The following is a 13,935-nucleotide window of genomic DNA, read 5'->3' as shown; positions in this document are numbered from 1 at the left end:
TTAGATTCCCTGAAGTTAAAGGCCCAAGCACAGACGTCATGCTGTTTGGAGATATTAGGCCTGCAGGCATCTATTCTCAATCTTGTGCACAGCAATTAAATAATTAGCGTTGCCTTGTTCAATTTCAACTCAACCAAAGAACATCAAGGAGCGCTTAACATCTCTCTCCATTTATTAATGCTTACACTTTGCAATCAGATTTTTATTTTTTAATATTTGTCATCAGCACGGACTGTCAAAGTTTTTTTTTTGGTGGCGGTGGGGGGTGGGGGTCTGGACTCATTTCTGTTTATTTCTTGCTCAGCAATACTGTATGATTCAGCTTCCATCGAATCAAAGAATTTTAGGATTGAGACATCATTTAAAAAACAAAACTATCTGAACATAATTTATATCTTGTATTTAAAATCATGTAATCAAAGAAACTACACAATGATCTCGAAAAAGTCTACCAGAAGTCATAATAGTACTACAGTGTTACATGTTAAGCCCCTTTCACACTGGCATGCTCTACCCAGGTCAGAACCTACCCTGGTCAGGACCCGGCGTCATGCGGGCCGGTTAGGGGATTTCACACTGCTTTTGATAAAGCAGGGTTGACCTGGGTGACAGATGCAAGTGCACAATGCGTGTATCAATGCCCTGGAAGCAGCTTGTTACAGATGCTTCCATCCAAGCTTCTCTGGATCAAACCGTTGGCCTAAATGTTGATTAGAGATTCTTCATCTCTGCTGCAATCTGGCTCATGCTGTGTCTCAGTCAACAAAAATATGTCTAAACAGAATAAACAGAAATGTTCCATGCGGAAGTGCAACCTTCACGCAGGCGTGGCTGTTTGTTATTGTGTCGGCTCACGAACGGCTGTCAAAGCGTGTCGACCCACATCCTGAGGTGGGTCGCCTCGACCTGGGTCAACCCACGTGCGACCCAGGTACGTGGTTTCAAACAACACAGGATTGTGACCCGGGTAGCCATAAAGGGGCTTTAGATTTCGAAATGTCACATTTTTCAATTTTTGTCCGTTTTTCGTGAAGTATATGGAAAACTACAAAGCGGTATGTAATTCAATATGTTAACGTAACCTTATGGCAGTGTGGGTGCTGGAACTCCAGTACAATGCTTCATGAAAATTATGCTGGTAATAGAAACTCCTCGCATTGTATTTTATATCCAGTATTCCATGTATGCTCTAAATCCCATCATATTTATGGCCAAGACCAAGACTTCCTTATAATGGTATAATGAATTCTTGCCAGGCTGCTCTTGATCAGCTAAAATACAGGGGGATGAAAAAAATAAATCATTAATTTAAGGCATCTAATGCATATTAATAAAGTACTAAGAATTCAACTGCTGTAGTTACTTATGTGGAATCTGATTGCCAGGTCTGCTTAATGCTGAACAAGAGAATAAGATAAATGGGAATTAGATTCATTATGTCTTTATTTTTTATTGAAAAATGGAATTACTGAAATTAAAATGTATTGTGTGGCGAGTCCAAAGGCACGTCTCGAAGTGTGAATTGGTTTTAATTACTTGATTTATTGTTTTAGCTTGAAAATGAATATGTTTTCAGTAGTTTCATATGCAGTTAAATAATTCAACAGTATGTGAGTAGCTGGAAATTGACAATCAAATTGTGTTTTTTTTAAAAAGGAAGTACCTTCAAATGCCATTTGCTAACTGTTTAATTGTTTTTGCAATCAGTCTGAGTGGCCCTGGCTTCTGTTGCTGCAGTATTACCATTGTTCTGCTTTTACCTGGAGAATCATTCCATCTACATCCTGTGACAATGTGAGCTTTGACCTACTCTCCATCTAATACAGAAGTAGAGTAGGCGGGGCTAGCAGAGTTGAAAAGTCACATTGACACCTGATTTGAATAGAATGAGAAAGGCTGGACTGTCCAGCCACATGGGCAGATCTAGAGAAAAAATATGTAAGATGAGAGCAACAGAAACATTGCAACATCACAAACACCATACAAGGTAAGGGGAATGTGTGTGTGAGATATATATATATATATATAAAGACGTCTGAATCTACTCCTTGAAGGTTAAATTGATTGCTCTATATATATGTTACTTGAATTACTAATTTTTTGTGAAATGCAATAACAGTTCAAAAAGCACAGCGTACAAAGTAGAGGCAGAAACAAGGCAAAATCTGTGAGGTAATGGAAACAAATGCAAATAGTGACATAAAAACCTCCGACCTGTTGTCCTGACACTCAAATCAAGAGCACACTCTGTGAGTTTCTGGGTGACAGTGTTGGAGTCGACACTACTAAGACCAGTTATTTTTATCTGCAGGCTGCGTCACGCCATTTGTTTTCACCTAGGCAACCGTTATTGTAGCATGCCTCTTTGGAAGCTGCAATTCAATATTTTACCCAATTGCTGTGGTGTAAAAGTGGGCCAAATGAATGGTGCAGACAAACCATCCATCATGAGTATTAGTTTAGCTTCTCAAAGAAGGATGTCACAGCTCACATCCCCCCACTACTTCATCTTCCAGCCTTGATTTTAGTGAAGCATTAGCCGTGTTTCAAATAAGATCAATCCAGAGACTATCAGGGCTTGGATTATTGTATGCGTATATGGTGCAATTAGATTCTGTACAGTGCAGGTTAAAGTTGAGCAAATGTGCCAAATAGGTACTGCTGTAGTCCATTGGCAGACTACAGAATTCCTTGCAACACAATGGAAACAAATATCACACTGATTTGATACCATGGTTCTGCAGGTAATTACCAGTGTATATGGGTTCATCTCATTGGAAAAACATTGGTATGCACTAAATGTTTGTACCAGTAAAGCTGCCGTCATGCTACCATTGCCATACAGGCAATTATAGTTCCACAGCATTGTGAAGATCCTTTGATATGCATGGTTAACAAATTCAGGTACGAGTGAACAGAAAGGAAATCAGATCAGGCGATCAGTAGTAGTAAGCCAATGTCTTTGTATGATCAAAGCTGAGAGAATCTTTCAGACATTTAAGACGCTGAAAAAGCAGCTGTTTTAGTCCAAGTATGTTCTTCTCACTTCACTGGCAAGGGAAACCATGGACTTGATTCTTTTAAATAATAGAAAAAAGTAATTATGTACATATAATAGAAAAAGGAAAACATCATCTGCTGCTCAGTGCTTTGAAATTGAAAAAAGCAGGCCTGCTCGGAGCAAGATGAGGTGAAACCAAGTGTGATATTTACACAGAGACCCTAACACTGGGTTTGGAGTGGGAGGGAGGGGGTCTGCATTCTGAAACAGATTTAAAGCAAATTATTCATATTTGGTGCTAAGTTTAAATAAGTCTATATTTGTTTTAATCAAGTGATTTTAAAGATTTGAATCTCAACCGCTGGGCACATCTTTTCCTTTGTTGTTTTCTTTGTTAGAGGGGTCCCTTTAGGGTGGGTTTTGGGGATTCTTATCAGTTTCCTTGTAAGTGCTGAGGGGACCCAGTGTCTCCTATGGCCTGGAGCAAAGTGAAACAGAGAGAAGAGGACTTTGTGGATGGGGCTGTCTTTCTTTCATTACTTGAGAGGCAAAAGGTTTAGATAGATCCCTTACAAAGAATTACTATCGTTCTGATAACTGTGGCTCCTTATCTGTTCATGTCTTTCGGCAAAAACTCTGTGGAAACACTGGTCTGGCTTTCTATCTGAGTTTCTTTTTAGTACTGCTGTACATGTTATGATATTTTAAAAGGTTGTCTACCATATTCTTGAAGCAACTTCAATGTAAATGGCTGCACTTTTCCTGTGGAATGGAATTTCTCAACAGCTTAGTGAAAGCCATCATCTGCAGACAGTGCCTCAGAAAACTCCCTGTTCCACACAGTGCTTTGTTTGTATTTCAGTGAATGCAATGTGGAGCAATTGATTCTGTTCCACTGATGTATTATTGTTGTCAGAGTTAAAGAAATTGCAGTTGTACATGAGAAGACTAGAGTGTTTGTTATCATTTTATAAAGCCTGAAGAGAAGAATAAGTGAAGTGAATAGTGATGCTGTTTCAAAGAGTATTCGTTTACAAGGTTGTAAAGATCTGAAATTGTACCATTTCCTATTCCAAAGTGTGATTGTGTACTGCAATAGCTTATGAATGCATGCATGGCGATGGCTTTGTTTACTATTACTGTATCTCCCCATAATAGCTTCCAGAGAATACTGTTTCAGAATAGCTTTGACATTTTCAATTTTGGAATGAAAACCACAACAGTATGACCCAATGCACACTGGTAATTCATTGCAGCAGTCTGGTACCATATCTGCGTGCTATTAACACAATAATTTCAATGCAGGTATATTTTCAACACTATGCCCCAAATAAATTTGAAGAAAAAGAAAACAACTGAAGATATAGCAGAGGGTAAAAGTTTGTCTTTAGATGTTCCTTGCTACATCTTTCAGCAGCTGCTGAGCTGCCAAGAAAAAATGCTTTGAAATGTATTCCTAGGACTGTTAAATCTGGCAGATGAGATAGCCGTGGTCCAAATGCCATGGCTAGAAATAAAAAGCCCCTTCTTAGCTGCTGAAGGATCCCTAGGGGTGGGAGATGGAAAGCAGAGGAATCCAGATCAGATCTCTCGGTGTGATTAAATGAAAGTGTCACAGTGAAACACTGGGGCTGATAATAGGACAATGGAGCCAGTTTCAATTATGGCTTTCCCAGGAAAAAATTACCTTGGTCATGAAATTGTTTATTTTTTCTGTCAGTTTATTCTTGGTGACATTTAAGTCTTTCTTATTCTGGCCCTTTGAGGGGCCTTAAGGGGAAGAAAGCCTGTTCTCAAAAGCTGTAGACGGGTTCAGAGGAGATGGCACATTGTTAATGGCAGCTGCTATATTTCAGGCAAATGTTAACGTTTACAGCATAATAATTAAATAGAAGAACAATCAGTTTCATTGGTGTACATGCCCAGCAAATAAGAGGAGTCTCCTTGGGGCTATATTAACAAAAACATTCCTATAGCCTGGAATATTTATATAGTCTCAGGGTAGGATATGCCTTGGAGTTGCCCATACCTGATCTATAAATCCCATAGAAATAGTGGGTGACGCTTAACCAACTGTTACAGTTAAATTACAGTTTTAGATATTTTGCCCTCAACAGTGTAATCTAGTAGTTCACAGGAACAAAGGTCTTGTACTCAAATTTACAATAAAGGGCATCATTTGTGCATACCATACTCCTTATTAGCCCATCCACCTGCTGGACACTAACCAAACTACACCTGCATTCTGTAGGATTTTCTTTTTAGGATAATGGCAATGGCATTGAACTGATGGATCATCTTGGATTACTAAAGGGTCTTGAAACTCCATCTCCTGTATAATTGAGAGTACAGACGTGCTCAGATTTGTTGGTACCCTTACAGCTCATTGAAATAATGCTTCATTCCTCCTGAAAAGTGATGAAATTAAAAGCTATTTTATCATGTATACTTGCATGCCTTTGGTATGTCATAGAATAAAGCAAAGAAGCTGTGAAAAGAGATGAATTATTGCTTATTCTACAAAGATATTCTAAAATGGCCTGGACACATTTGTTGGTACCCCTTAGAAAAGATAATAAATAATTGGATTATAGTGATATTTCAAACTAATTAGTTTCTTTAATTAGTATCACACATGTCTCCAATCTTGTAATCAGTCATTCAGCCTATTTAAATGGAGAAAAGTAGTCACTGTGCTGTTTGGTATCATTGTGTGCACCACACTGAACATGGACAAGAGAAAGCAAAAGAGAGAGTTGTCTGAGGAGATCAGAAAGAAAATAATAGACAAGCATGGTAAAGGTAAAGGCTACAAGACCATCTCCAAGCAGCTTGATGTTCCTGTGACAACAGTTGCAAATATTATTAAGAAGTTTACGGTCCATGGAACTGTAGGCAACCTCCCTGGGCGCGGCCGCAAGAGGAAAATCGACCCCAGAGTGAACAGAAGGATAGTGCGAATGGTAGAAAAAGAACCAAGGATAACTGCCAAAGAGATACAAGCTGAACTCCAAGCTGAAGGTACGCCAGTTTCTGATCGCACCATCCATCGCTTTTTGAGCGAAAGTGGGCTCCATGGAAGAAGACCCAGGAGGACTCCACTTTTGAAAGAAAAACATAAAAAACGCCAGACTGGAATTTGCTAAAATGCATATTGACAAGCCACAATCCTTCTGGGAGATAGTGCTTTGGACAGATGAGTCAAAACTGGAGCTTTTTGGCAAGTCACATCAGCTCTATGTTCACAGACGAAAAAATGAAGCTTTCAAAGAAAAGAACACCATACCTACATTGAAACATGGAGGAGGCTCGGTTATGTTTTGGGGCTGCTTTGCTGCGCCTGGCACAGGGTGCCTTGAATCTGTGCAGGGCACAATGAAATCTCAAGACTATCAAGGCATTCTGGAGCGAAACGTACTGCCCAGTGTCAGCAAGCTCCGTCTCAGTCGCAGGTCATGGGTCCTCCAACAGGATAATGACCCAAAACAGACAGCTAAAAGCACCCAAGAATGGATAAGAACAAAACATTGGACTATTCTGAAGTGGCCTTCTATGAGTCCTGATCTGAATCCTGTCGAACATCTATGGAAAGAGCTGAAACTTGCAGTCTGGAGAAGGCACCCATCAAACCTGAGACAGCTGGAGCAGTTTGCTCAGGAAGAGTGGGCTAAACTACCTGTTAACAGGTGCAGAAGTCTCATTGAGAGCTACAGAAAACGTTTGATTGCAGTGATTGCCTCTAAAGGTTGTGCAACAAAATATTAGGTTAGCGGTCCCATCATTTTTGTCCATGCCATTTTCATTTGTTTTATTATTTACAATATTATGTTGAATAAAAAATCAAAAGCAAAGTCTGATTTCTATTAAATATGGAATAAACAATGGTGGATGCCAATTACTAAGTTTTTTCAGAGAAAATTGTGCATTCTTCGTTTTTTGTGGAGGGGTACCAACCAATCTGAGCACGTCTGTATATGTAGGGAGGGAGGAGGGAATGGGATTACCACTGTACTGGTATTTCCCTGTTTGATCTCCCAAATTACACCACTAGTCGCCAGTTGACAGTTACTGTTGAGTGTTAATCCATTCTTCTTTCATCCATCAGAAATTAATTTGTGAGAAACACTTTTAGCTGCTGTGCCACGTGTCCTTTAGTATTTCCAATGGACTAACCCTGGCCTTGTAATCCACCAAAAGGAATCCATTAACTGCACAGTGCTTATAAATCAATACAAGCTCGCCCATAAACTAAATCAGCATAAAATCTGTCTGCACATTTCAGTCCTTTGCCATTCATTATATTTAGTCTTCCCATTAATGGATTTTTTTTTTCTTTCCAGTTTCTTTTATATAAGTAGCATTATATTGGTTTTTAACATGGGTTGACATTTATGTTCTAGGACAATGGCATGTTGCGTTATTGTCAAACTGTTTAATTGTGCTTTTTTTATCCTATGGTCTTTTGGACTGATGGAATCCAAAATATTGTCTTCTTGTCCTGAGAGTGTATACCCTTGCATGTAAAATTAGTTTCCTATTCCATACAATGCTACAGTGCATGGAAATTATTTGGGCAGGCTGATTATATTAACAATATTAAACAACTATTGGTCAACTACAGGTATGTTGATTGCCTAATGGCCAGTTTAAATGAGCAAATAACTCTTGGATGTGGCTTGCCTGTGTGTGTTTCTGTTTAGTGTGTCTGCTGCAGTCTAGAGTAAACCATTAGTCTTCGTAACTGGGGAAGATAATACAGGAAAGATACTTTCCTTTCTTTTTTTTAATAACCATGTAATTACATAGGAATACCAATTGAAATTGCATTAAGTAAATATTCATAATGTGATTGATGTAACACATTTTAAGATCCAACCTTAATGGGAGTTAAGAGGCATTCTAGCTTCAAGAATATAATTAAAAATAAAAGCTTCTGCTGCTAAGGCTACCCCTCCCAACCTTTCCTCATCCCAACCCCCAAAATAGCACCTTTAAACACCAAAATACCAGGTCCCAGGTGCATGTTCTGGGGAGTAAACTCACCCTAAGGGGTTCCTGTAAACAGCTTTGAAAGCTGTCTGTTGCCGGGATGGAGTGCCTAGGATCACAATCCCTTGGCACCAGCTGCTCTACCTGCAGTGGACCTGGAAGGAAGGAAGTGCAGCAAAGGGCTCCCTCTGCTGTCTCCTGATCAATTGTCAAAGCCTGTAGTCTCTCTGTGACCTGAAACTAGGTTGCGGAACTAGCAGTCTCAGCACTCTCCAGTTGAGCAGAATGAATGCTCACACTGATCAGGGCTGATGGGAAAGCTGTGTGGCAGCAATTGCAATCTAAAACTAAGGCTGAAGAGCAATCAGTAGCAGCAAGAAGAGGCTGAAATAAAGAAGTGTAGACCACATATTCTATATCCTGCAAATAGATTATTGCAGTAGTAAGATTGGTGTTCAGGTTGTACACTGGTGTTAAAACAGTAGGGCAGCTTGGCTCTTCTGTCACATACAAAGAAAGTATGTGTTCAATTCTTCCCACTGCTGTTCACCAATAACAACAGCACAATTCAATCAATAAAGTCCTGATTAACACCTCAGACCATAAAATGAATTTTTGTTAAGTATCCAAGCCTGAAAGTAAGTGTTCACAAACCCTTAAAAAGTGCAATCATTGAACCTGATAAATAAGCCCTTTTACTTTGAGAGAGTGTTAATCAACAGCATGGCTCTAAGCTAAAAATCACAATCAAATCTGAATCTCCAATGGATTTAGGAAGAGAATCTCAGAGCCTGGGGGCAAAGCAACAACACGGCCGGTTACCTTGGGACAGTAGCCTGGCTGTGGGGGGTTTTCAATACTACAGAGAACTGACCAGCAATCGAGAGAGTTCAGAGATTCTAGGCCTCACCTGGATATTGTCAATGAAACCGTGATTGGTAATATGTGAGGTTTTGTAATTGCTAATAGTGTGTGGCATGCATGTCCTGAGGCTCTACTGTCACGTGTTAATAGAGGAGACGTGTTAATATGACTCCCAGAGGATGCAGGCCAATAAAAAAAATCTGCCCGTAAGTGACTCGTTCAAATGACCTTCGAGTTGTTTTCTATTGAATTTCAGCTAAATCCTTGTGTGAGGGAATACATAAATAACAGCAACAGATAGAGGCTCCTGAAAATGGGCATAAATTCTGGGTGTAAACAAATCACCATTTCATGACTGCAGTAATTACATGATCGAGAGGGCCAATTTGTGACCAATAACTGTGTCCCGATGTTTAGATGTCTTTCTTCAACTGATTTAATATCACCCCCAAAGCACGGTCATCTAGTAATCAATTTTAATGTTCTCAATGCACATAGTAAGAAATCTTTTTTTTTCAGTCTACCAGAATATTTGTTTTCTGCATGAAACAGAATATTACATTGACTTGTTAATGGATACATTACAGTGACTCTAGAGGTTGACACAACCCTGATTCTGGGTTTTATTTAATATATATTTTTAGATTACTTTTCCTGCTTGTTCGTAATGACTGTATACTCCAACCTCCACATCAAAACTGTCTCAACTTGCAAGAGCTTTACTGTTGAGTGGCCCTCAAACTGTACCAGTGTATTCATGCTGTAGGATATACTGCTGCCATTCCTGTCAGGTTTTATTACTACTGTATCCAAAGATCTAGTGTGTTGACACCGTCGACTCAAAAGATCTAAGATTCTTATCTTTGGAAGTTTCTTCAGTTAATAGACTTTATTTTCATCCGAATTTCTCATGTTAAATAATTGGAGACGGAATGAAGGGAGAATGCAATACAAGATGTCACTGTCTGTGTCTCTCCATGTTTAGTTGCCCATTGGCTGCTTTGGGGGAGAATTTCAATTCCGTCCACGTTTTCAGGGACAGGATTGGAATGTGCGTGGAAGGGTAGGTTGTCAGCCAAATTGAAATGAACACATTACCATACTCTAACCCAAAATATACACAAATATATTTTTAAACATAGTGAACCATTTTATGCGATATTGCCAGACAGTAGTGTGCAGGTAGAAGATTTCTAAAAAAAAAAAAAAAAAAAAAAAAAAAAAAAGAATCTCTAATCAGACATGTTAGAACTTGAAAGTCATGAGAAATAAATTAAAGTATCTCTGTGTATGCATGGCAGCCATCAAACCCCAATTTCATTTTGGTAAAAAAAGAAAGTTTTGCCTGCAATGACTGGAGCAACAGCTTAATAAACAGTGAGAGGGTTATATCTTAGGCCCCAGTGAAGGAGATCTCTGGCTCTCCTCTCCTCAGGGTTGTGCTCTATAACACTGCCTGCCGTGCTGCAGTAGATGTGGGTTTACTGATTCAGACAGAGCTCATAGTTATTATGCCATGAGGCACCTCTACAAGTAAGACTAACCTTTATTACCTTCTGGCTATATTTGAGCTCGGAGGTCCAGAGGGATTTCTGCAGCGACACAGAGAATTTTATTGTCACCGGCCTGCGGTTATCAAGCTGAATGCAATGCTGCAGAAAATTCTTGAATGTGTATAGATTAGAATTTATAAGACTTTTTTTTTTTCAATTTTTAGATGTAGTGTGGAAAAATAAGTTACCGACTCTAAAGCTCACGGAACACAAAGCCACTTTTTCAGGAACACTGGCTTGAAACCTGGTTCCAGGAGGTAACTTTGCTGTATCAAACCCCAGGTCTCCCCTGGTGTGCCATGCAGTGGCCTTTAATCTTGTCTTCTAGCCACTTTGTGTTTCCTCAGCTTGAGAATGTCGTAACCAGACATTTAAATAACTTGCTTGGTCCTAAAGCTGTTTGTTGCTCTTTGTTCAGGGCGGAAGACAGGGTGGTGGGGGTCATGCAGATGGATTTTGAGGTGGACACCTACGCTGACCTGCTGGGGAGCAGTTCCATCACGTGGCAGGCAGAGTACCCCAGGACCGGAACCCGGACTGAGGAGGCAGAGACCGAGATCCACCTCGTACAGAAAGACCTGGGCAGCATCATTCCTCTAGCCATGGTGAGAAGACATTTCATAATGTCAAACCTGCTGATAATCAGCTGTATTTATAGAATGCATGATTTAACATTTTATTGCAGTGTGCATTAATACCTGCAGTATTTGTTCTATTCTACATTTTGCACATTTTACATTTTTTGTTTTTACAGTGTTTTGGCATTGAATGATGCAGCACTTTAAATACTTTGCTATTGTGGTTACTATGATCCTTCTATGCATGTGTTTTTATGTAGCAATCAGTGAAGCCCAGCAGAGTTTTTGATGTGTTCAGACACTTTTCTTCCTGACATGTAAGTTATAGGTGCTTAACAGCCTCCCCCCACTTTGTGTGAATGGAGTGATTAACACATCCATCTGTAGGCAGGAAGTATAAATAAAAGGGGATGGCTACAATGGCGTTAACTGAGAGCTGGTTCTAATAAGAGGATTATATTTGTTATTTTGGTTCTTTTCACCAGAGTAAAAAAATGTAATATCAATCTGACAGCGAGTTAGAAAGGAGCTATCGCTTATTTTCTATTAGCATCTGTGAAGAAGCTGTGGATTATAATGATGTTGGCTGAAGATGTGTATTCAGGAGAGCTCCTCGACTATGAATGATAAATGAAGAGCACATACTGTATGAAAATCCATCAAAGTCACATTTCCCTGATTCAGAGATACAAGTTTCTAAAGGCAAGACTCCTCTTTAAAATTGAGTTTGACACTTCACTTCTCTATAATAAAACTTTGACATGCGCATGTCAGCATTATGCAGAATTTGACAGGGAAGTGTCTTTCATCGGTTTACATTTGTGAACGGGGGGAGGGGGGGGAATGGGTTTGCGTGGGAAAAGAGCTCTTGTTTTAATACTTTATCCAGCACTTTGTACAGTCACTGCTGCTGGGCAGGTTAGGCCTTTTAAATGAACTGCAATCTGTTGTTCTTTTTTATTTTTTTACTTGATAGACAGAACATGTTTTGGCCCCCTTTATTCACAAGTGTTTCTCTGAAGAAAAATGTGCTGCCCTTGATTGCTCCTTGTGCTTGTAAACTATCATACTACCTCTTAAAGTAGTACATCCTTCTGCCATTTATTTGACCATGATGAATAAGTTCTGCAGTTCAGCATCTTTGCTCGTGAAATTTTAAATGTTCCACGTCCCTGGTCCCTCGTTGCCTTGTGTCCAACATGCCTCATCGTCCGCTATGTGACCTGCTCTGCTGGCTTTTACAAGCTAACCTCTTTCCTATTACATCCTCTTCGCTGGCCTTGTCAGCGCCTTATTGAGAACCTCCTGGGCTTTCAAGCGGTGCGAATTTGAATTTGGTTATGGTGTGAAGACTGGGAAAATACAGAAGCCCTCTTAACCCCCAACCAGTTTTCTGTGCTAAGCTACAATGCTGAAAATGTCATCTACAAGGTTCAGATACTGGTACAGATTTATGGAGATGGTCGTTAGCTGCTGGACTTATAGTAGTTAACCTTGGTAAACTTTTATGGCAAAGCTGCAATTTTCCCATAGTTTTCTCATGGTTAAACCGGGGGTAAACAATAGTTTACCATGGTACATGTTTTTATTATGCTTTACCATACCTCTCTTTCAATGCCTTCCTATGCTTAACCTTCTTTCTCTAGGCTTTCTTAGACCTTTTACGTTTTTTCTGTGGGAAACTTTTATAAGGGAGTGACTATTGGAAAACTTCAAATTCCATAAGCAGGTACGCACACTATATTAAACTAGTCCAGAGTTGAAGGGGTTTAATCTGGGTTTGTTATTTGTTTGTCTTAATGAGGCATCTATTATTATTATTATTATTTATTTCTTAGCAGACGCCCTTATCCAGGGCGACTTACAATCGTAAGCAAAAACATTTCAAGCGTTACAATACAAGTAATACAATAAGAGCAAGAAATACAATAACTTTTGTTCAAGTAAAGTACAAGTTTGACAAACCACAATTCAATAATACAGCAGGTAATAGTGATAGTTACATCAGGATATGATTAAATAGTGATAGTTACATCAGGATGTGATTACATACAAAGTACTACAGGTTAAAAACTTGGCAGATTACAGTATTCTGAAGTACAGGATTAAATGCAGTAAAATAGGGGCTGATAAGAGCAAAATAAAGCACATTTACATGAAGGGTGATAGTGTCCCAGGATACAAACAGAGGAGTTCTACAGGTGCTCTTTGAAGAGGTGAGTCTTAAGGAGGCGCCGGAATGTGGTCAGGGACTGGGCAGTCCTGACATCTGTAGGAAGGTCATTCCACCACTGCGGAGCAAGGGTGGAGAAGGAGCGGGCTTTGGAGGCAGGGGAGCGTAGCGGTGGTAGAGCTAGTCTTCTAGTGCAGAATAAAAATCTAAAAATAAATGACAAATTATATATATATATATATATATATATATATATATATATATATATATATATATATATATATATATACACACACATAGTTGCAATACTCTGAATTCCCTGCAGGCGTTTATTTATGTGTTAATTATTTTTGCTTGTATGTAAAGGTGAGAGGAAGAGGAAGAGACACATTTGGAGACAGAGAAAGTTAGTCATGTAAGAGAAATTACAGAAATACAATATATATATATATATATATATATATATATATATATATATATATATATATATATTCTTACCCTTTCTCTAATGGATTCTACAGAGCAGCCAGTCTGAAGGAGTTCTGTCTACATAAACTAAAGAGGGACAGGGACTTCAAGAGGAGTGTGTCTGTGCAAGTCTGGTTAAAACATGTTACTGATAGGGCCTTTGGCCCAGCAACAGTATAAAATTATTCAAAAGCGGGCAGCAGTGTGGAGTAGTGGTTAGGGCTCTGGACTCTGGACCGGAGGGTTGTGGGTTCAATCCCCAGTAAGGGACACTGCTGTTGTACCCTTGAGCAAGGTACTTTACCTAGA

General features: G+C 39.3%; 1 protein-coding gene across 2 annotated transcripts in view; it reads left to right on the top strand.

The window, feature by feature from the left end:
• Nucleotides 1-13,935, top strand: part of LOC117427780 (transmembrane protein 132C-like) — a 152,063-nt gene that overhangs the window by 108,066 nt on the left and 30,062 nt on the right. For both annotated transcript variants that reach the window (XM_058994619.1, XM_058994618.1), the window contains exon 4: nt 10,826-11,012. In XM_058994619.1, the coding sequence (XP_058850602.1) occupies nt 10,826-11,012 (187 nt within the window). The remainder of the gene's footprint in view (nt 1-10,825; nt 11,013-13,935) is intronic.

The sequence above is a fragment of the Acipenser ruthenus genome, chromosome 21, assembly GCF_902713425.1.
Source record: "Acipenser ruthenus chromosome 21, fAciRut3.2 maternal haplotype, whole genome shotgun sequence".
In the NCBI taxonomy this organism is placed as follows: Eukaryota; Metazoa; Chordata; class Actinopteri; order Acipenseriformes; family Acipenseridae; genus Acipenser; species Acipenser ruthenus.
Note: the sequence above shows the minus strand (reverse complement) of the source record. Positions and strands in the feature narration are given on the sequence as shown.